Genomic DNA, 24,321 nt, shown 5'->3' on the forward strand with positions numbered 1-24,321 from the left:
AAGTTAGACTTTCTGCAGAATTACTACCATATAAATGAAGGTAATCATGATGAAAATAATTCAGGACTCTTTGATGAACAGAAAGTTCAAAAGAACAGCATCTAATTGAAATATAAATATTTTTGTAACATGATAAATGTATGTACTGTCAATTGTGATCAATTTAATTATTATTTAGTTTTTTTATTTGACTCCAAACATTCGAATGTTAGTAAGGTTTTTATAAAGAATATGAAGCAGCACAACTATTTTCAACATTCATAATAATCATTAATAATCAATATTCATAAACATAAAATAAATGTTTCTTGAGCAGCAAATCATCATATTATACTGATTTCTGAAGGATCATGTGACACTGAAGACTGGAGTAATGATGCTGAAAACTCAGCTTTGATCACAGGAATAAATCACACTTTACTATATGTTCACATCTAAAACAGCTATTTTAAATTAAAAATAATATTTCATAATATAACTATTTTTGATCAAATATATGCAGCCTTGGTGAGCATAAGAGGAAAACAGAGGAGAAAGAAAAAATCTTAATTATTCAAAACTGTTTTCTATCAGTGTAAGTGATGTAATAGATTATTACTGGTGTTTGTTAAGCATCATCATCATTATTATTATTGCTCTAAACCCAAACTATTAAACTTCTCTTGCGATGTTTGTGCTACAAAGAGGAAGACACCTCAAACCATGCTTTTATAGGGGTGGTTGATTATGATTTCACTTTTCTAACTTTAGTTAGTGTGTAATGTTGCTGTTTGAGCATAAACAACATCTGCAAAGTTACAACACTCAAAGTTCAAAGCAAAGGGAGATATTTGCTTTTAAAGAAATCGCTTTTTAAGGACTACAACAAACGGCTGGTAGAGACTACACGACATTCCTCCAGGGTTAGTGACATCACCAACCCTATCATTTACATAAACCCCGCCCCCTGAACACGATTTATAGATTATCAAGACAGAATATGATAATCAATGACTAGAAGATAACTACACATCAGCTACATACATTCATCAACCATTCAGAAATGTCCTGTTTGTTTCTACATGTTGTCACTTGTTATTGAGTCTCTTCATCTTTGTCTGAATCCCGTTTGAACATAAAAGGCTAAAAGTTTTTGAAATTTTCAGTGCATGTCTGTGTGAGTGCAAGCTGTTGAAGCTCCGCCCCCTGTGCCGGGAGCAGCAGCTCATTTGTATTTAAAGGAACAGACACAAAAATTGTGTGTTTTTGCTCACCCTCAAAAAGTGACCACTTTAACAAGCTATATAAAAATATCTGTGGAGTATTTTGAGCTAAAACTTCACATACACACTCTGGGGACATCAAAGACTTATTTTACATCTTGTGAAAAGGGCATTATACCACCCCTTTAAACAATCCCTCTGAAGACTGCATCATGATTGTGACTTCTGTACAGGTACACATCTTCATTTTCTGTATGCTTAAAGATCAAGTGCTTGAATTTGATAAAGGATGAGGTTTACATGTGAGGAATGTATTATGCCTGACCATAAATCACATTTTGCAGTTTTTTCCTTAAGGGATTATATATATTTTGAAGAATGTCGGTAACCCAACAGTTGATGCATGAGCCCCATTGGCATATTATAGAAGTCAATAATGTCCATCAACTGAATGGTTACTCATATTCTTCCAAATATCTTCTGTTGTGTTCAGCAGAAGAAAGAAACTCACACAAGGTTTGGACCAACTTGAGGGCGAGTAAATGATGACAGAACTTTCATTTTTGGGTGAACTATCCCTTGAATGCCTTTGTGGATTTTACTCTAGAAAAATGTAATATTTCACCCCGGTAATGCATTATCGAGCAAGACAAATACCGGTGGTAAATATTTAGCATGTGTCTACATGTACAGTGATTTCTGCTCATCTGGCATACTTCAGCATGTTGAAACACACTGATGTTCAGAGTTTTGCCCTGCAGTGACAGTACAGCTCTTTTCTCAATAACCTTATCATAACATTCACCTTTATTCTTCAAATATCTTTAAGCTTCACATGGGTTTAACCAGCTTAATGGTGTAGCAGATTATACTTATGTCCTCAGTATGATGTGATAATGGTATGATTCAGCAAAGAACCCTCTTTATTTTAGGAATTAGGGTTCTTGTGTCCTGTTGGGATTGATTTACGATGTACATTATCCAACTTATTACATGGATACTTAATATTATCCAGCTTATTGCACAAATGCTTAGTAGACGTGAAATATTGCAATGAGTTGAATTTATTTTACTATATTTACCTTGTGAAAATAAGTGCACTTAAATGTATTGAATGTGTACTTATAGTGTACTTCAAATCTTAAGTGTATAATAAAAAATACAAAAAACTCTTGCAGATAATATATTAATGAAATAAAAGACCACTTAAGTGTGTACACTAAAAAATGATGATTAATAAGTTATGACATGTTTTTACATTGCTTTAACTCATCAAAATAAGTTTTATAAGTTATATAAGACTCAACTCATTTTTTAAAGTCAGTTTAATGTAATTTAAGTTGATATGACTTAAACATCGAAGTTGATGGTACTTAAAAATTCAAGGCGGCAACTTTTTACACACTTTTTAAATGTACACTTTGTAACAGTCACATTAAAAGTTTTATTTCAAAGTACATCATAAATCATTGTTTTAATATGTTGTCATGCTTTAAATATATATACTTGTTTTGATTATTATAATTTTAACATGTTATTTAATGTTTTATAAACTATGTACTAAATTGCAACTTCAAATATATTTAAAAACAAGTTTCAGTAGAAATTGCATTAAATTAGGTAAATTCAGGATAATTGGGACATTTTTTTCCCCAGACGTCTCAGTGGCACAAAGTGTCCCAAATTACTTGAATTGGCCTATAAGTAAAATACAGGTGAATTCAGCTAAATTTGGACACTTGTTGCCTCTCTGATGACTGGGGGGAAAATGTCCCAATTATCCAGAATTTACCTATATTTTACTTTATCGTAAACTCTTGTCAGTCCATACGGCAGTGCACTTTAAACATATTTCAAACACAATAGAAGTAATTGTGAAATTGCATACTTAAATGGGTCAAAAAGCATTCTTATGTTCAACTAAATGCATTGTATAATTAAACAATAATAATTTTATATTTAATTGTATAACATGCAATTAGGAGTCTAAAAAAGTGAGTGTTTTCGAAGTATGCTAGTGTACTACTTTTTCACAAGGGAGGAGACCATGGAGTCAGTGATGTGAAACTAGCACAGTAATCTTTTACCACTTTAGAGGTCACTGTACAAACATTGTATAGTGCGTTTGACCAATCCGAATATGATATGTTCAGTTGAGTTGGCAGGAGGTGCAGTGAGATCTGAATGAAAGAGGACACACACAGCTGCTGATGGCCTTCTTTTCTGATGCATTTGTGTTTTTCTAATCTCCAGCATTGTGCTCGTGGTTCACCCTCTGCTGGGCACAGTTACCAGTCTAAAACATTTGACTTTGGTGATCATTACGCAAGCTAAGCTCTCACCCCCTTCTGCTGCTGTGCTGGAGCTCTCACACACTGACACTGTTATATATCTGCAGCTCTTCCCCGCGTGAGCAGAATTAGCTACTCCTCAAACTGTTTACACAAGTCAAGTGAATTGATTTTATTATCATTTAATTAATTATCTTGGGGTCTGTATTTTGCAACCCTAAAGTGAGTCCAATTGCATACATGTCTGTTTTCTCTAGCTGATGTGGTTATGTATGTTGGTTTCACCTCACAACTTTGTCCAAATTGAAACTGTAATATAATCATATTTTTTGTATGTGTTATGAACACAGTAAAACCACACTAGCATTAATTCAGGCCAGGGATGAGAATATAATTAAGGTTGATTTGAACTGTTAGGTTGAATTGTATTTCCAGGACAAGGCAGGCTATGTATATTTGTAGGCTATAATGTGTATGCGTGATTTAGGCAACTACATTATACCCTATATTTGTCGTGTGTGTGTGTGTGTGTGTGTGTGTGTGTGTGTGTGTGTGTGTGTGTGTGTGTGTGTGTGTGTGTGTGTGTGTGTGTGTGTGTGTGTGTGTGTGTGTGTGTGTGTGTGTGTGTGTGTGTGTGTGTGTGTGTGTGTGTGTGTGTGTGTGTGTGTGTGTGTGTGTGTGTGTGTGTGTGTGTGTGTGTGTGTGTGTGTGTGTGTGTGTGTGTTTTTTACTCATGGGGACTCATTCGTTGTCTCCCACAAAGGTATACCAGTATGTGTGTGTGTGTGTGTTTTTTACTCATGGGGACTCATTCGTTGTCTCCCACAAAGGTATACCAGTACATTTTTATTTGATTAGATTCAACTTTATTGTCATTACACAAGTACAGGTACAAGGCAGCGAAATGCAGTTTAGGTCTAACCAGAAGTGCAATAGCAGCAAGTGCAGGATATACAGTGGTTCCATAAGTGCAGGACATGGATATGTACTGCATAAATATAGAGTTGAATACTATTATAAACAAAAATGTACAGATAGATTTGTCCTATGAATATAATATACAGATAACTATTACTGTGAACAGAATTTACAGATAGATATGTACTGAATATAATATACAGATGGCTGTTACTATAAACAGAATTTTTACAGCTAGATATGTACTGAATATAATATACAGATGGCTGTTACTATAAACAGAATTTTTACAGCTAGATATGTACTGAATATAATATACAGATGGCTGTTACTATAAACAGAATTTTTACAGATAGATATGTACTGAATATAATATACAGATGGCTATTACTATAAACAGAATTTTTACAGATAGATATGTACTATGAATATATATACAGATGGCTGTACTATAAACAGAATGTGAGCATAATATACAGATGGCTATATTACTATAAACAGAATTTTACAATGTATAAGTTAGGCTAAAATGAGCAGTATAACAATGGATTTAAAGTAGTGAAAATAAAGTTTGGACAGAAGCTATCCGAGTAAAAGTGCAGTGGAAAGTAATTGCATATTACAGTTAAAGTACGGTATTGCAAATGTAAACAGTCGGTACTGTAAATAAACAGTCGGCAGTGCAAATTGAGCATATTCCAGTCAAGGTAGTACTAGTGCAAGATGCATATGTAAACAGTTGTTACTATAATAACAGTCAGCAGTGCAAATGAACATTATAGTATTGCAAATAACAAAATGGAGGCAGGTGTGAGGAGGGAGTCATGGTCCCCATGAGTAAAAAGTGTTGAGAGAATTTTGACTAATAAATGGGGATTTTTTTTGGTCCCCATGAGTAACAAGTGTTTTGAAAATGTAAAAATGCAGAAAGTTCTCAGTAGGTTTAGGGTCAGGGTTAGAGTAAGGGGATTGAATATACAGTTTGTACACTATAGTTATGATGTCTATGGAAAGTCCCCATAAAACATGAAAACAAGTGAGTAATCGAGAGAGAATCTATTCTTGACACGGGATTTGAAATGTCCTTCCTAATGGCCTTGTAATAACATCTGTCTCCTACAGAAAATGACTTTAAACCTCTCCATATGTTACGTACGAAGTTTAAGATTTTTTTCCCAACGCATTTAAATGAAGATCCGGGTAGACAGAGCGTCCTCGCGTCACCGGTCGCTATGGTGACACGTAACGCGCCACTGACGCTTGGACCGGTGATGAGTGAGTTGTGGAAGCTTCTGTTCATCTAATAAAACAACCTTTAAACGGTATTTAACGGTATTGTCTGAAGTTGTAGGTTAGGCTTCTTTCGCTTTGTTTTTGTTTTTTTACATTCGAATTTATGTGCATATGTTGGTTAATACCAACATTCACTTTATTTTTCTTCAGTTAGCCTACATGTGTATGCAGATATATTTGGTATGTTTTCATATATTTATACAGGTTAAAGCACAAGTTTCTGTTCCGGAGTTCGGCTATAACTACTGTAAGCTGTTGTGTTTAGTGAGCAGGAACGCGCTTCACCATGGCCACGCGCACAGACCGCCTCGCGCTGCCCAAACCAAACCTGCTCAGATTCCCAGACAGGTACACCAGCACATCCCAATTTATATAGATCAACAGCGGGGTTTTCCTATATATGGACGTGTGATTACAACATCCCGGTGCCAAGTTTCCAAATAACATCATTTACTTGACAAATAAATGTTTACAATTTTCTTATCACTCAATTTGTGTGAATATAGGCAACATAAATGTTTTGATAAATATATAGTAGCCTACATACATACATTATATATGTATATAGTAGCCTATACATTATTAGCAATAATGGGCAATGTGACATAAGAAAGCAGATTTGGTGGTAGTTCATATGAGCCTCAAATGTGAGAGAGGAATCAAAAATAACAGATTTGTTTTACAGTACTGAATGGTTTGGTTAGAGTAGCAATCTCACAGGCAAAGTCAGTAGGAATTTTGCTTGTAAGTGCTGGGGTTCCAGTAATAATGATATCAGGCTTGTCCATATTTAGTTTCAGAGAGCTGGAGTTGAACCATTCTCATTTCATTCTCACAAGTGGATATATGATCAATTTGAGTAGATAAAGCAGGCTTGCACATTGTGTATATCTGGATGTCATCAGCTAATGATAAAACCATGTATGAGGTAGTATATGTAAATGATGAATAGTAATGGACCTAGAATGGTTCCCTGGGGGGCACCTCGCTTCAGAGGGATAGTCTGAGGTCTAAAATCCCGCATTGAAATGTAAAATTGTAGCCTATATCAGAGAGATAGGAAGAAAACCAAGAAAGAGCAACACCCACATCCGAGAAGCGAGAAATAAGTAAATCAAGGCAGAGGTTGAGTATTCAGTTCTTGAGAACTGGGGAAACTGCAGCAGTTTTGAGTGGCAGAGGAAATGAAGCAAAGGTAAGAGATGTATCAATGAAGTAAGAAACAGGTGCAAAGATGACAGAGTGGCAGAATTTCAGGAGAGAAGTAGATGTGGGGTCAAGTCAACAAGATGAAGAGTTTCAAGATTAACTCAGAGACAGAATATGGATTAATCGAAGAAAAGCAAGTCAAAGATGGGCCAGAGAAAAAAAAAAAATATTTCTAACACTTTAGTTTAAGGTCCATTGCTATTACCATGCATATTGGCTGTTCATTAGTAATTAATTATAAAGCACATATTATTCTGCATGACCATATTCTACATCCCTTAATCCTACCCAATACCTAAACTTTAACTACTACTAACTATTAATAAGCAGTAATTAGGAGTTTACTGAGGCAAAAGTCATAGTTAATAGTTACCATATTTTTTACATTTTTTACATTTTATTCATTTAGCTGACGCTTTTATCCAAAGCGACTTACAATTGCTATATATGTCAGAGGTCGCACGCCTCTGGAGCAACTAGGGGTTAAGTGTCTTGCTCAGGGACACATTGGTGTCTCACAGTGGATTCGAACCCGGGTCTCTCACACCAAAGGCATGTGTCTTATCCATTGCGCCACCACCATATATTTATATATAGATAAATAATGAGTAATAATTCAGAATATGTAAAGAACATCTTACTCTGCTTTGAATGTCATTCGAAAATATAGATATACAAGACATACAAGGACTTCAGTATGTGGCATCATCCTCTACAGAGGACAGAACTGAACTGCTGTGTCCCAGGAAAATAAAGACTGCCATTCTCTCACATGGGCAAAACCTCTGTCTGTGCTTGACCTAGTTTTTAAACGAACTGGCATGTTTGCCCACAAGGGGGCTCTTTGACTCATTCAGACTGCAGCACATAACTTCGGCTTCCTTTTATGAATTATTCATGCTTTCACATGAACTCGTCTCTGCCGCATTCCTGTTATAACACTGCAGTGACACTGACCCCAACAATAGTTTTGGAAATGTACATCTTTAAAAAGAAAGGTTTTTCAAAGAACCTTTCAGTGAACAGTTCATAAAATAACCACTTTTTCTTAGTGTGAAGAACATTTTAGTAATCTAAAGAACTTTTTTCCACTATAAAGAAATGTTTGTGCATTGGACAGGTTTCAAGGATGTTAAATGTTCTTCATGGAGCCATCACTGCAAATACCTTGATTCTTGAGAGTATATGATGAAATACAGCAGCTAAATGTGTTCAATTCACCTTATCTTTGTGTTTTTCTGCAATAATGAATTATTTTGTATTCTTTTAATATCACAACAGGCGCTCAGTATACTGGCTTGATGAACTACCAACCAGGTCAAAGAACATCTCCACAACTGCCTTTGGTATGACAATCACTTCATTTACCGAACGCCTTGAAGCATTATGAAAATGTTAACATGATTTTAATGAATGCGAGGTTGCAAATCTGGCACCTCTTTTGCTTTACTTAAAAAGTTAAAGTATAGGACTTTTTTTTTTCTTTACAGTGTGAAAGTTTACAATGTGATTGAAAATATTTTCAGTAAAGATATTCATTTAAAAAGGTAATTGAGATTGTCTCCACAGAACTGACTCCTCGCTTGGAGAAGCTCGCCCAGGGCAAACAATCAAGCCGTTTCTTTAAGGATAGCAGGTGACTGATGTTATTTCCATTAAAAATACTTAATGTAAAGCTACAGTTCTTAAAGAAATAGTCAACGCACAGGGCTGTATAAATGCATTTTAACTCCATTTGCATAACAAGCCATTTCAATATAATGTAATTCAATTCAATATTAAATCCAATTCAGTATAATAAGATTCTCCTGTTATACAATATACAGTACTAACAAATGTTAAATTATAGGAATATATGCATGTATTAATATTAATAACAGTTTATTTTTATTTTTTGCATTTATGCATACACCTCCGCCTTCATTCATGTGTATATGCAACCGATGAGAGTTAAGCTCATATTCATTCCATTTCATCATCATTAAAGGACACAGACAGTAATTTCACCTCCAAAATATCCCAGGATGCTTATCTCATAATTTCAGTTTCCGTTTAGAGTTTAATAACGCAGACAGTAAAACAACTGACGTCTTCGTGCAATAACTGCTCTCTCCCGCTCTCTGTCCTCTTGGTTCCATTCAAACGCTAAACTCAAGTCTCAAAGCTCATCACAGGGCTTTTATTGGCTGCGTTCTCAACTGATGAGCGCATCTGTAATTAGTTAATAAGCAAATATGAATCCAGCTCTCTCGGGTGTCGTCTAGTTGATTTGAAGAAAAGAAAGAAGCTAGAAGATCATGATCACGATTCATGGCAGTACTAAATGTGATTTAATGATATAGTGATAGAAAAATATAATGTGAAACAGAAAACGTAATGCAGCAACAGACATTTTCACATGAAAAGGAAGGTCGAGTGCTACTTGACCTTTTATTTTTGCATACTCTGCACAGTGTACTGTAGAAATAGTATTATGGTAGTATGCTATCCTTAACATTGCTCACATGTCTGTCCTCACAGAAGGTCCCCGGAGTGGATGGTTAGTGAAGCAGCGCTAAAAGCATGTCCTTCTCAGAGAGTGTGTTCACTGGCTTCCCCTCGTGTGCCTGTTGATGGATGGCAGCCTGATCGCCCCCTTCTGGCTCCTGTGAGTAAAAACACTACATCTTACAATTTCAGATCAGGCCTGCACTCCTAAAATTATTTACTGAAATGGAATAGTTTATTAAACTTTTAGACAAGATATTAAATAGGTTAAATTGGTTGAAACTTTCTTCACATCCTGTTAGCAATCATTCATAGAAGTGGTATAAATATAAAAACAAAATTGTTTTGTGAAAGTCTCAGGACCGAAACATTTTCATCCAATCATTGTATTTGGTCCGAACGCTATGACACGATATCATACCTGCCTGTCAACATAACTTATGTATTTCCATTCCTCCGTGCACCTGCTCTCTCAAGACGACATCACAGTTCATCAGCGTGATCCGTGTGTTCATGTGTTTTGAAGGAGGCGTGGCTTTGGAGACGCTCTGGAGGGGAGGGTGGGATCTCATGCTTTCAAAGCTAGCTTGCTATCGCTAGCCTCTCCGAAATTGCCTACCCTACCTTTAATGCCTGAGCTTGTGCACATTTTAACATTTTATTTTTGTCAGATTATCCTTTGGTTTGTGTTTAGTATTTAGAGTCTGGTGGTAAAATGTACACAAAGTTTGGTGCATGTTTCTTTTGTTTGCAAGTTTTCAAGCATGCAATCTTCATGCGTGAGAAATCCTACAAATGCCACTGAGCTGAAGCAGTTCTGCAAGGATGATTCATAATAATAATGCTTTAGTTAAAGTGAAAATCAAGTTCTCTTACGAGAGGTCTCTCGTACTGCGTAAGATATCTTACGCTAGGGGAAAATCCTTTTTCCGCGAGATATTGAAGCCAAAAATTATCCTTAATTTTGTTATAATGCAAAACGCGTTGCAGCAGCAATGCAGACATAGGCGAGACAGCTCGCGCGCCTATTGGCTGCTCTGCGGCAACTGCAGCAGCCTATCGAGCGAGGCCTGGCGTGACGTCAGACCCAATCAGGGCACTTCGCGCCCGCTACGTCACGTCCCGCCGAAATGGGCGTGGTCTAGGCCTATAAATATCGCTCGCAGGCAGCTATTATCTGATTTTTCATCCTTCAAGCGAAGCACACGCATCGCTGGAGCTGGGTTAGGAGCCGCGCCGTCGAGAGAGAGCACCTTCAGCGGGACGAGTCACTGAAGTCGCTGGCCGCGCCGCCTTCCTGCCTTCCTGCTGCGCTTTCCGGCGCTTATATCCTTCTCTTTTATTACACTGTATTTCTGTGTGTGTGTGTCGCCGCTGCGACACACATTTCTAAAAGAGCTAGCGTCTTTTTAAAGATGCCTTCCTGCGGCTCGTGCAGAGCCACACTCAGCGACGGGGACCGCCACGTGATCTGCGTTTCCTGCCTGGGTGAGGAACATGCAGCTCTCGCGCTCGCTGACGGCGGATGCCCTCACTACGAGCTGATGGCAATGGCGACTCTGAGGACTCGCCTAGCCGTCTTCACCGAGACTGCTCCCCCGCCCGCCGCGGCGTCGCGCCGTAAAAAGCGCCGTGCCCAGCGGGCCCCGGAACCCTCCCTCAGCCGCCAAAGCTCGCCGGTTCGCCCGCTTGCTTCCCCGGCTTCTTCTATTTCGCTTCCTGACGGACAGCGGCCGCCGTCTGCCGCCGCTTCCGTTGATATCGCGGATGAGGAAGCCCTGCTGGGAGAGGATGATTCCTGCTCTATCCTGGCGTCAGGCAGTGAGGATTGGGCGGGCTCTGAGGACCCCGCGCCCCCTGCCCGCACTTCGTCAGGCAAGAGAGCTTCCATAGAGACGGAACTCATGCGAGTACTCGCACAGGCCGCGGCGAGCCTCGGCCTCGAGTGGTCTTCGCCTGAGCAGCCCGCTCACAACCGGCTGGATGGATTTTTCCTGCCTGGGGAGCGCGCTTCACCTGTGTCCAGGCCGGCGCCCTTTCTTCCTGAGTTACACGAAGAAGTCGCCAAGTCCTCGAGCGCCCCCTATTCTGCTAGAGTGCGTCCTGCTGTTTCTTTGGCATTCTCCGCTGTTGACGATGCCAAGAACAAAGGATACCTCTCGCTGCCGCCGGTTGAAGAGGCGATAGCGGCCCACTTATGCCCGCCCTCCGCTGGACGGCGCGCTAAGCCGGCCCTACCCTCTAAAGCTTGCCGCACGACGTCGAGCTTGCTCCACCGCGCTTTCTCCGCCGCCGGGCAAGCTGCGTCAGCGTTGCATACCATGGCAACGCTCCAGATCTTCCAGGCCGATCTCCTCCGTAAGCTGGATGAGGAAGGACCTGACGCGATCTGCGTGCCGGACTTAAGGAGTGCCACGGACCTCGCCCTTCGTGCTACTAAGTCCGCAGCGCAAGCCATTGGACGGACTATGGCTTCTCTCACCGTGTCTGAGAGACATCTATGGCTGACGCTCTCGGAAATGGCCGAGTCTGAGCGCACCGCGTTCCTCGACGCCCCGCTTTCCGCCGCAGGCCTCTTCGGATCCTCCGTCAAAGATTTCGCGGAGAGATTCGCAGAGGTACAGAAAGCGTCTCAGGCTATGAAGCACTTCCTCCCGAAGCGCTCCAGCTCTGCAGCAGGCCGTGCGAAACCGTCTGCTCAGAGCTCACAGCCACAGCCACCGTCCACTGCCTCCACTTCACAGCGCCGCCAGGCCAGAAGCGCGAGACCGCGCTCCCGCTCATCCGGTCGCCGCCCCGCAGGACGCGGCCCGCGACCTAAGGTTACGGTGAAGCCCGAGGCCCCGAAGTCGTCCTAGCACAGCTAGGAAAACGACGGTGTTCCAGTCCCGCTGCGGCCGGACTCACACCAAAGCTATTCGCTCGTCCAGTTCCAGAAAATGTGACTGTTCCAGTGTTTTCTGCAGCCAACAAGTCGGTTCTGTCACCCGCTTGCCTGCACACAAATGCCGTTTTCACGGCTACCCAGATAAATCCCCAAAAGAGCGTATTTTCTGGTGTCCCGGCCACGGCCGATGGTGTTTCGTGTGTAGTAAGAATGCCCACTGCCCAGTGCCCATCCCTACACATAAGCACAGCCTGTCACACAGGGCTCGCGCACATAAAACCGACTCAGGTCGGTTGCGCTTCAAACATGGTGAATGTGCCCACTACCCAGTGCCCACTAACACCACGTTACGCATGTCTCACGGTTTCTGTAAAAACGAAACCAACGTGCACTCGCTTCACGCAAGCGAACGATGTTTTCGGTGTGATAAATGTGCCCGCTGTCCCGCGCCCACATCCACACATAGACATGACAGTTCCCACGGGAACCGCCCAGCCCTCCCCCTCGCGGTTAACCACCGTAGAGGAGTCGAGCGCGGGCAATCTGCCCGCTGTCATCAGCGCGCCCCATGCCTCAAATGTCACGAGCGACACGCTTGTGTTACAGCACACAGAAGCTTCTCCATCGCTGAGCGAGCGGAGCGCGCTTCGTATTCGACCCCTAGCTATCCATGCAGACGCATGGGCAAAGCTGCCCGGGGTTTCGAAGTGGGTGCTGAACATTATAAAAAGAGGCTATTCGCTGCAGTTTCGCCGACGCCCTCGCCGCTATGTGGCGCGCGTCGAGACCACGGTAAAAACAGAAGTAGCACATCTACTTCGAGCCGAAGTGACGAAACTATTGAGAAAAGGGGCCATAGAACCCCTCTCTCAAGATCAGAGCGAAGGAGGGCTATACAGCAGATACTTCCTGGTACCGAAAAAAGACGGGGGTCTCAGACCCATACTAGATCTAAGGCAACTGAACAAAGTGCTTGTGAAGCGACAGTTCAGGATGCTCACGACCAGGCGAATCCTTGTGCAGATTCGCCAAGGAGATTGGTTTGTGTCAATAGATCTGAAAGACGCGTATTTTCAAATACAGATAGCGTCACGTCACAGGCGATTTTTGAGATTCGCCTTCGAGGGCCAGGCATATCAGTACACAGTCCTGCCGTTCGGCTTGTCCCTAGCACCCCGTACATTTACGAAGTGCATGGACGCGGCGCTCGCACCCCTCAGAATGAGAGGCATACGAGTGCTGAATTATTTGGACGATTGGCTGATTCTAGCGCAATCTCGCGCAGTGCTCATAGAACACACGACCATTTTACTCGATCACCTCGAGGATTTGGGTCTGAGTGTCAATTGGGCGAAGAGCTCCCTGTCACCCAGTCAGAAAATATCTTTCCTGGGCACAGAACTGGACTCACTATCCATGATAGCGCGACTATCACAACGGCGCGCGGTAGACATTTGACGCACAGCGAACTCTTTTCGCTGCGGCGCGTCTGTCCCGCTCAAAAGATTTCAGAAGATGCTAGGTCTCATGGCCTCAGCATCGTCAGTACTCCAGCTGGGTCTGCTCCGCATGCGCCCGCTGCAGTTTTGGCTGAAAGCGCGAGTCCCACGCAAAGCGTGGGCACCCGGTTTGCTTCGCCTCAGGGTCAATCAGAAATGCGTTACAGCGCTGAAACCCTGGAAAGCGAACGACTGGTACCAATCAGGTGTAAGCCTGGGGACTTCCTCGAGGGTGAAAGTGGTGTCCACGGACGCGTCCACCTCGGGATGGGGAGCGCTGCTCGAGGGCAGACCGTTCTTCGGCCAGTGGTCAGAACGGGAGAAGCTCCTGCACATAAACTGCCTCGAAATGCTGGCAGTAGACAACGCGCTGACGCGTTTTTGTCCCCAAATAAAAGGTCACCACGTCTTGGTCCGCTCGGACAACATGTCTGTGGTATCCTACATAAATCGCCAGGGCGGCATCAGATCCGAGAAACTGTACAGGCTGGCAGAACGCCTCCTGGTATGGGCTCAGTGCAACCTGCGCTCGCTCAGAGCAGCGCACGTGCCAGGGATCATGAATATAGGACCAGACAGACTGTCCAGGAACAACGTTCCGGCAGGCGAATGGTCCCTACACCCACAGACAGTCCAACTGCTGTGGAAGAAATTCGGCAGAGCGGAAGTGGACCTGTTTGCGTCTCAAGAAAACGCTCACTGTCAAGAATTTTTCTCCAAGAGCAGGAGCGCGCTGGCCCATGTGTGGCCCCGCCGCCTGCTCTATGCTTTTCCCCCCGTCTCTCTCCTGCCTCAGGTGATAGAACGGATCAGGGAAGAAGGATGCTCAGTACTGCTGGTAGCACCGCTCTGGAAAAACCAACCTTGGTTCCCAGCCGTGATGCAGTTAGCAAGTACTGCCCCGTGGCCAGTACCAGTGAGGAGAGATCTCCTCTCACAGGCCCGCGGCTCGATCTGGCATCCTCACCCGGATCTATGGTCCCTTCATGTCTGGGCCATCAACGGGTACATGTTGGACTCCCTAAAGGAGTATTAAACACGATCACGCAGGCTAGAGCTCCGTCTACAAGACGACTCTATTCTTCGAAATGGTCAGTGTTTTCGGGCTGGTGCACAGCCCGTGGTGTGTCACCCACAAATTGTGATGTGACGGAGGTGCTTTCCTTCCTACAAGAGCTGTTGGATGGGGGCAGGGCCCCCTCCACGCTCAAAGTTTATGTGGCGGCTATAGCAGCGTTCTCAGAAACAACGCTTGGTCAGTCAATAGGAAGGAACGATTTAGTCATCCGCTTCCTTAAAGGAGCTAGGAGACTGAATCCTCCCAGACCTCCCTCAGTCCCCGTATGGGACCTTTCTACGGTTCTGGAAGCCATGAAAGGTGCGCCATTTGAGCCTTTACAGTCAATCGATTTGAAACACCTGTCTTTCAAAACGGTGTTTTTGCTGGCTCTCGCTTCGGTGAAGCGCATAGGGGATCTGCACGCTCTCTCTGTGAGCGCGGCGTGCATGGAGTTTGGGCCCAATGACTCAAAAGTTATACTCAAACCTAAGCACGGTTATGTTCCAAAATCCCTCAACACACCGTTTAGGGCGCAGATTATCTCTCTGTCAGCCCTACCGGTCCCTGATGAGGAAAGAGACGCGAGCCTCCTTTGCCCAGTCAGGGCATTACGAGCTTATGTGTCTCGCTCGTCTGTTTTCAGACAGACGGAACAGCTCTTTGTTTCGTTTAGCGGACGTTCTAAGGGACTAGCCGCGTCGAAACAGAGCCTATCCAGATGGATAGTTGATGCTATAGCGCTGGCATACGCCTCCAAGGGCATGCAGTGCCCTTTGGGTGTCAGAGCGCATTCCACAAGAGGCATGGCCTCTTGTGGAATGCGCAAGACATGGCATGGCCTCTTGTGGAGGGCTTGTGGAATCCCACTCGACCAAGCCCTCTTCGTGGGCTTGGTCGAGTGGGATTGCCTTGCAAGATATTTGTATGGCGGCAGGCTGGGCCTCCCCGTCTACATTTATAAGGTTCTATAACCTAGAGGTTCCCGCCCTGCAGGCCAGGCTGCTGTCGGTCTAGACTACCAGTATTATCTGACCTGATGCGTTCAGCTCAGAATGCTGCGTTTACTGAGCACAGCTCAATTTTCGACAGTTTAAAGCTGGGCAAACTGTGTAAGACCCACATTTTTTCCATCAGTTCAGGCCGTACCCCGCCCTGTCTGTATGATGAAATTTGCGTCCCTTCGACGCTACTCTATGTGGAAAGTGAGGCTGCACCCCTCCTTCTCCCGGACTCTCTGTGAGTTCACTGAGTGATTGTGCACTATATGTACCCCGGGCTTTTCGCCCTTGGGTCTTTGGTGTCAGATCTCAGCACGCACGGCGTTTTACACTGGGTCCCCTAGCGTAAGATATCTTACGCAGTACGAGAGACCTCTCGTAAGAGAACGTACTCGGTTACTAACGTAACCTCGGTTCTCTCTAGAAGAGGGACCGAGTACTGCGTATCTTGCCGTGCATGCACACGCTCTGGTTGCTTCGATGATGAAAAACCAGATAATAGCTGCCTGCGAGCGATATTTATAGGCCTAGACCACGCCCATTTCGGCGGGACGTGACGTAGCGGGCGCGAAGTGCCCTGATTGGGTCTGACGTCACGCCAGGCCTCGCTCGATAGGCTGCTGCAGTTGCCGCAGAGCAGCCAATAGGCGCGCGAGCTGTCTCGCCTATGTCTGCATTGCTGCTGCAACGCGTTTTGCATTATAACAAAATTAAGGATAATTTTTGGCTTCAATATCTCGCGGAAAAAGGATTTTCCCCTAGCGTAAGATATCTTACGCAGTACTCGGTCCCTCTTCTAGAGAGAACCGAGGTTACGTTAGTAACCGAGTACGTTTTTAATGTTGTTTATATGTCTATGTGGTTTTTAATATGCTTATGTGCAAATTCAGTGTGTGGGTGTTTTCTCCTTAAAACTGCAGTGAAAAAAAGACAGTCTCAAAAACGCGGTTTGAAATCGCTGGTGTTTCTGACATCTGGACCTTGTAACCAATCAGGTCGACGAACCGGCGGGCTTTAGCATATCATTATCCGCTGTGAAGCAGTGGGGTCTCAAGAGAAGCCAGGTTCTCACAGTATATTTTCTGTTGATATGAAAAATCGGGTACATTTAGCAATATAGCGGGTGATATGATGTATATTACGATGTTATGACGAACTATCTCCACTGACGTTCTGAATTGTTCAAATGACTTTCATATCTAATATGCATTAGATTCCATTATGCCTGTAATGTAAACTAAAGCATATTAGTTATTATAAAATGGCATAGTAGTATCAAGATGGATAAAAAAGTGGTTTTCCCCTCAATAACTAGTTTGTAACCTTTATATGAGTGGTTACAAATGAGTGTTATTCACCTCTCTGGAGGAAAACTTTGAACCCTTTTTACCACATGACTAAATACAATCACAACCCACACTATAATCCAAAAATATTTTTTAGAGAATTTAATATTGGACTATATTGGTTTCTGTGTTCTTTAAAGAACCAGTACATGCACTTTAAGATTTTTGGTATTGCTTTAAAATATGGTTCCATTAGTTAATGCAAGTAAATGCATTACTTAATATTAACCAACAATGAGCAATACATTTGTTACAGTATTTATGAATCTTTGTTAACATTTGTTAATACAAAATGTTATTGTTCATTCATGTTAGCTCAGGTCCATTAAAATATTAACAGGTACAACTTTTGATTTTAGTAGCCTAATGTAAATGTTGAAATTAACTAACTAAGATTAATAAGTGTTTTTTATTGTTAATTCAACTAGGTAACCAATGTTAACAAATTAAACCTAACAGTAAAGTGTTTTTAAGAAATGAATGCTTAGATCTATAGTGAATTGTAAATGTAATGGGGAAAGTATTATTTAAATATTATTTATCAATTACTTAAAAGAATGAAATGAAATTATAAGTAATTCAAAATAGAAGCATTTTCCCAAACTCATACTGTATTATACCGTTTCTAGTATACTTTGAAAGTGTGCTGGTGTGTTTGCTTTATAGGCACATTTTGGTCCATGCATGAGTTTAATTAAAAACTATGAACTATTTTAAAATTGGGACAATCCCTTCAGTGTCTGCCACCCCGCCTTCCTGTCTCAGTATGAAATATATTGACGACACAGGAAAAAATCCTACATTCATCAAGCACCTGGACTCTGTGATTTAGTAAATGTAGCTGGATGGCTGTGAATATATAAATTAAAGATATCTGAGCAATGAAAGTTATGATTTGGTATGTCCCAATAATGTACTGTAACTCTTACTAAAAAAGTCTTACTAAAAGCTCCAAGTATGAACATGGGAAGTGATCGCCCAAGTCTTCGAGTTCAAAATGACACGGGCATGTTAGAACTTAAGGTGTAGTTGAAGGGGATCTATTACGCCCTTTTAAAAAAATCTTGATTTTGTTTTTGGGGTCTACTAGAATTGTGTGTGTGCGTGTGTGTGTGTGTGTGTGTGTGTGTGTGTGTGTGTGTGTGTGTGTGTGTGTGTGTGTGTGTGTGTGTGTGTGTGTGTGTGTGTGTGTGTGTGTGTGTGTGTGTGTGTGTGTGTATGCCTTTGGTGGGAATTATTTAAATGAGGAATATTGTGACATGTTCGTTGTGACACCTCAAGGCCAAATATTGTGACACCTCAAGACTATACAATGGAGGCGTTTCAGGGAGTTCAGAAACACTGACACTGATATAGAGAATAACTCCCGCTAGAGGGACTTTCTGCTTTTTAACTTTGCAGACCTTTTTCATGCTCAAACAGCAACATTACACACACACACACACAAAAAAAGCATAATAGGTCCTCTTTAATGGGTTAATTCACCCAAAAATGAAAGTTATCCCATAATTTAGTCACCATCAAGCCATCCTAGGTGTACGTGACTTTCCTTTTTCAGCCAAACACAATCGGAGTTAGGTAAAAAAAAATAGCATGAATTAATCCTATATTTAAAAAAAAAAATAGCATGTATTAATCCTATATTTAAAACTAAATAAAAAATCCTTTATTTTTCTTACAAAAACGCATCGCTTCGCTTCGGAAGACCTTTATTAACCCTCTGAAGCCGTATGGATTACTTTTATGATGGATGGATGCACTTTTTTTGGGCTTCAAAATCTCAGGCTATACTCACTCCCATTATAAAGCTTGGACTAGCCAGGATATTTTTCAATATAATTCCACATTGTGTTTGGCTGAAAGAAGAAAGTCATATAAAAATAGGATGGCTTAAGGGTGAGTAAATTATGGGATAATTTTCATTTTTGGGTTAACTAACTCCAGAAATTAGACCACCAGATCTTCTAATGTTTGCCAGTGCTCTCCTTGTTTCTTTCAGTTAATAGGTGTGTTGCTCTGCGTTACAGTTTTAAAGTGTTGAATCACAAGCCCTCAAGCACATTCTGCAGAATGTGTTCACGGTTTATTGCATGACACATGGCAGATCTGGATTATTGTGCCTTTACAGCTGAGTGTTGCGGTTAAAACGGCCAAGCCGAGTCCTAGGATATGCCATTTAGCTCAACCAAAGCGAGCGAAGATGGTGTTGACTGAAGCACCCAGTGTGGAGTCAAGCACCCACGCGTTTGGCATCCCCACCCCACCCTCCTCACGAATACTGCAGCTGGCCTGTGAGTCCATATCACCATGTTTGGAGAGCTTTGAATAGTCATTTTCTGTTCATCTCTCATGTTTCCCACTCTCAGCTCCTAAACAGGTTCCCGCACAGCACGTTCTCTCCAGGCCGGTGTCTGGGCCGGTTCCAGATCGTGTCCTGAAGGCTGTAGCCAGCGAGAGTCTGCAGACGCTGGCTCGACCCAAGACACGCCAGGCCCTGTTTGAGGGGTACGACCCCTACCGGGTCAGTCCTGCCGCCCGGGCCGCCACCGCCTCCCCCAGACTCATTGAGCTGTCTTTACCCTTACCACGCAAATGTAAAAGCCAATAAACCATCGTCCCTCCATCTTTAGTGAGGCTGGTTTGTTTGTTATCATTTATCTACCAGTCAAATGTTTTGAATAATTACGATTTTTTTTAATGTTTTTGAAAGAAGTCTCTTACGCTCAGGCTGCATCTATTTGATAAAAAAATTTATTAAAAAAAGTATAATATTGTGAAATATTATTACTGTTTAAAATAACTGTTTTCTATTTGAATATATTTTAAAATGTAATTTATTCCTGTGATCAAAGCTGAATTTTCAGCGTCATTACTCCAGTCTTCAGTGTCACATGATCCTTCAGATATCATTCGAATATGCTGATTTGCTGCTCAGATATTATCAGTTATTATTGGTGCTTAATTATTAATAATGGTGCTTATTATCAATGCTAAAAACAGTTTTTGCCATTTAATGTTTTTGTGGATAATCGTGTTTTTTTTAAACAATCTAAGAGTTTTTACTGTCACATTTCATCAGTTTAATGCATTCTTAAAAGTAGTTTGTTTTTTTTTGTTTTTTTTACAAAAGTTTTCAACTGTTTTTAACATAATACTCAGAAAATGTTTCTTGAGCATCAAATCATCATATTAGAATGATATCTGAAGGATCATGTGACACTGAAGACTGGAGTAATGATGCTGAAAATTCAGCTTTGATCAAGTTACAATTTTAACTATTTTTTTAAATGTAATAATATTTAACAATATTTTTTATTTTTAGTGTGTTTGTTTTTGATTAAATAAATGCAGCATTGGTGACTTGTAATTTGAAGGCACTTCATGCTAACATGGAATGTCTTCATTTGAGGGAAATTACGTTGTGCTCTATGACATGTTACTGCACATCTGAAGCCTTCAGGCAACCGTCATAGGTTATATTTATCTGTTCTGCGTTCGCTGATAAAGATCACAGAATGAATGAAGATCATCAGTAGGCCATGGTTCATCCGTCATATGTCAGTATTAAAATCCATAAATTATCATATATTACAAATTTAAAGCTCTTTATCAAATTCTAATGTATCAAACTTAAAATAAACCGTAGCCCATTAACTAACTACATATTCCCCCGGTTTCACAGACAAGGCTAAAGCCTAATCCCAATATGTTTTTGATTAATTTGCTGAATATCAAAACGAATCATTGGATAAACTGATATTGCATAACCGACTCTTTTCCAATTTATAAATAAAAGTGTAGGCTATTATAAAGTGTAAAATAAAGTGCAACCGAAAAATCTTTCACAATATAGAATCACGTAGGCTATATATACACAGATACCTCCAATGTTACGTCCAAATGCTGCTTATGCATGAGAAAAAAACCTGTTTAACCAGCCAATAAGTGACAGAACTCAGACTCATAAGCAGGCCCGCATTAAGAACACATAGGGCCCTAGGGCTAAAGCCAACCCAAGGGCCCTCTTCATAGTAGCCTATCTTGGTGCCACAATGTTTTCTACCGCAGAAATCATTTGTATAGAAATATTAGTTGAAAAGTTAAATCGTTTACACAGCGATACAATGTATTGTATCTCAATATAAATGTGAACATATTCCAGGCTACAACACATTAAAAGCATATGCATTAACACCAAATATGAGGTCAAAGCAAACAGGATTCTACTACTAGAAACAGCAACAACTTTTGCGCATATGACTCATCATAACTTAATGTATCCATTAACTCACTGTTATTGACTTTCAACATTCCAAATCATAGTATGTAAATAGCCAGCTCATATGTTGAGCTGGCTATTTGAAAATGAAATTTATAGTTTGGCTAGATATGTGGAAAAGGCGTGGAAACTTAGGCAAAGGAATTTATATCCATTTTCTATTCACATGAAAAACACATGAAGTGCATCTTTGCGCGAATTCAATCTTTTTGAACCACAGCACCAACCTTGACTCCTTATAGTGGACATTTTCTGTGGTCTTTGTCCAAACCCAGGCTACCTTTATCATATTCCATATTCATATATTCTGCCATGTTACTGCCATTCTGCAGTATCTGTGTGCACAGTATACAAATATTCTGTATGCATAGAATCTGTGACCTGTACTGCCAAAATGTGCAGTACAACAGTGCACACTGTGCTGTATCCCACAATGCAATGCACAATAGGCTACTTTTTTTTAATCCTAAAATGATGACATGACTTGCAGAATTAAGCATGCACATTATGAGGTCATGTGATTTACTATTTAATTTCTAGTAATTTTCACATATAATTACAAGAAAAGGCATGTAACCGAGTGAATTAAACATGATTTTGGAGTAGAAAAACTGAAATTGTATTTTCTTGTAAAACGCACTTTTATCTTTATTACAGTGTACTACTGTTTGGAATGTTTATTGTTACATAATAAAAATTGTTTCACTTTTTTATTTATGAAAACAATCTTCAGTATACAGTAGCCTATACAAATGTTTTTTGGGGGGTGCGGACTGATGGGACAGTGAACCCGAGATCAGTCCTAGAGCTCCTCCAGTCCGATTTTAGGGGAAAATCGGGTCCATCGGAGACGTCCAGTGAAATTCTTAGGCGCGCCGAATAGTGTAGGCCTATTATAATACCACAGACACAGTGTAAGAGTAAAACTATATGCAAAATAAGATACACCGGTGTTTTGCCAGATGAGAAGTTTATTCTATTTATCATATTTTTATAACGGTATCATTTATCTCTTTTAATTCCTTTTATATCTGTTTTAATTTCCCTTGCTTTGCAAAGCACTTTGAATTGGTCGTTCGCAAAGACCCGCCCCCTTTAGCTACTGTTGCTATGTCCGACAAGCCACGCCACTCGCCCCACCACGTTCTCTTACGAGAGGTACTCTCGTACTGCGTAAATCTACGCTAGGGGAAAATCTCTTTTCCGCGAGATACTGAAGCCAAAAAATTATCCTTAATTTTGAAATAATGTAAAACGCGTTGCGGCAGCATGCAGACACAGGCGAGACGGCTTGTGCGCCTATTGGCTGCCCTGCGGCAACTGCAGCAGCCTATCGATAAGGCCCACTCGTGACGTCAGCTCCAATGGGGGCGCTTCGCGCCCAATACGTCACGTCCCGCCAGAATGGGCGTGGTCTAGGGCTATAAACATAGCTTCGAGAGGCTAGCTCACTGATTTTTCATCTCTTCAGCGAAGCTCTCGCATCGCTGGACCCGGAGAGAAGCCGCGCCGTCTGAAAAAGCCTTTCAGCGGGACGAGTCGACACTCTGAAGCCGCTGGCCGCGCCGCCTTCAGTCGCCTTCCTGCTGCGCTATCCGGCGTTATATCCTTTCTCTGCTACTGTGTTTTGTGTATGTGTGTGTGCTCGCCGCCGCGACACACACTCTCATTGCACTAAAAGAGCCGGGCGTCTTTTTCAAGACGCCCCTTTCCTGAGGATCACGCAGCTCTCGCGCTCGCGCTCGCTGACGGCGACCGCCCTCACTGCGAGCCAGTTACTGCCTGGTGACTCTGAGGACTCACCTGGCATCCTTCTCCGAGACTGCTCCTCCGCCCCCCCCAACCCGCAAAGCTCGCCGGTGCGCCCGCTTGCCTTGCCTGCTTGGGGGATGATACCTGCTCTCCCTCTGTTCGAGCCGCGCAAACCGCGCCGTTCACAGGGGATGTCAGGAGCGGACGGTCACGGGGCTAGTTTTCTCTCTCCCTCTGTTCGAGCCGCGCAAACCGCGCAAACCATAGAAACTCTGTTTCTATGGTTTCCGCCTCTGAAGTTCAGACGACTGGAAATGTCAATATTGCAGTGAACAAGCCTGCTGTAATACACGCACGCCTGCAAACAAACGCCAGCATGTTGACGCTTTCTGTTTCTATGGCAACTTCTCGCTCGTTCAGTTCCAGTAAATGCGACTGTTCCAGTGTATTCTGCAGTAAACAAGTCGGCGAAATAGCCCGCTTGCCTGCACACAAACGCCGCTTTTACGGCTACCCAGATAAATCCCATAAGAGTGTATTTTCTGGTGTCCCGGCCACGGCCGATGGTGTTACGAATGTAGACGAAATTCCTACACACAAACACAGCCCGTCACACAGGGCTCGCGCACATGAAATCGACCCAGGTCGATTGCGCATTAAACGTGGTAAATGTGCCCACTGCCCAGTGCCCACAAACACTACGTTCCGCATATCTCAAGGTTTCTGTAAAAACAAAACCAACGTGCATTCGCTCTGCTCAGGCGAACAATGCTCTCAGTGTTGTAAATGTGCCCGCTATCCCGCGCCCACATTCACACATAGACATGACAGGTCCTACGGGACTCGCCCAGCCCTCCCCTCTCGGTTGACCACCGCAAAGGAGTCGAGCGCGGGCAATCTGCCCGCCGTTATCAGCGCGCCCCCTGCCTCGAAGCGCGACGCTTATGTTACAGCACACCGAAGCCCCTCTGTCGCTGAGCGACCAGAGCGCGCTCCGCATTCAGCCCCTAGCCATTCGTGCAGATGCATGGGCAAGGCTACCCGGGGGTTTTGAAGTGGGTGCTAGACATTATAGAAAGAGGCTATTCGCTACAGTTTCG

At 42.4% G+C, this 24,321-nt stretch overlaps 1 protein-coding gene across 4 annotated transcripts; it reads left to right on the forward strand.

Moving 5' to 3' along the window:
- Nucleotides 1-4,308: 4,308 nt before the first annotated feature.
- Nucleotides 4,309-22,505, forward strand: spmap2 (sperm microtubule associated protein 2). 4 transcript variants are annotated; one of them, XM_082173247.1, is made up of 7 exons: nt 4,309-4,323; nt 5,257-6,052; nt 8,195-8,259; nt 8,483-8,549; nt 9,434-9,560; nt 19,319-19,481; nt 19,557-22,505. In XM_082173247.1, the coding sequence occupies exons 2-7, from the start codon at nt 5,991-5,993 to the stop codon at nt 19,796-19,798; spliced, it is 726 nt and encodes a 241-aa protein (XP_082029373.1). In that variant the 5' UTR covers nt 4,309-4,323; nt 5,257-5,990; the 3' UTR covers nt 19,799-22,505. The 4 variants fall into 4 exon arrangements, with proteins under 4 accessions (XP_082029373.1, XP_082029376.1, XP_082029374.1 ...); XM_082173250.1 differs by lacking the exon at nt 4,309-4,323 and having other exon boundaries at nt 5,026-5,762; nt 5,909-6,052; XM_082173248.1 differs by lacking the exon at nt 4,309-4,323 and having other exon boundaries at nt 5,026-5,733; nt 5,909-6,052.
- The last annotated feature ends 1,816 nt before the right edge of the window (nt 22,506-24,321 follow it).

Source organism: Leuciscus leuciscus (genome assembly GCF_965113295.1).
Source record: "Leuciscus leuciscus genome assembly, chromosome: 6".
Lineage (NCBI taxonomy): Eukaryota > Metazoa > Chordata > Actinopteri > Cypriniformes > Leuciscidae > Leuciscus > Leuciscus leuciscus.

What these genes read in the sequence shown, in the direction of transcription:
- spmap2 (XM_082173247.1), top strand. Translation starts at nt 5,991, where the DNA reads ATGGCCACGCGCACAGACCGCCTCGCGCTGCCCAAACCAAACCTGCTC. An exon ending in CTGCTCAGATTCCCAGACAG is followed by an intron (nt 6,053 to 8,194) that starts GTACACCAGCAC and finishes ATATCACAACAG; the next exon opens with GCGCTCAGTATACTGGCTTG. An exon ending in CGTTTCTTTAAGGATAGCAG is followed by an intron (nt 8,550 to 9,433) that starts GTGACTGATGTT and finishes CTGTCCTCACAG; the next exon opens with AAGGTCCCCGGAGTGGATGG.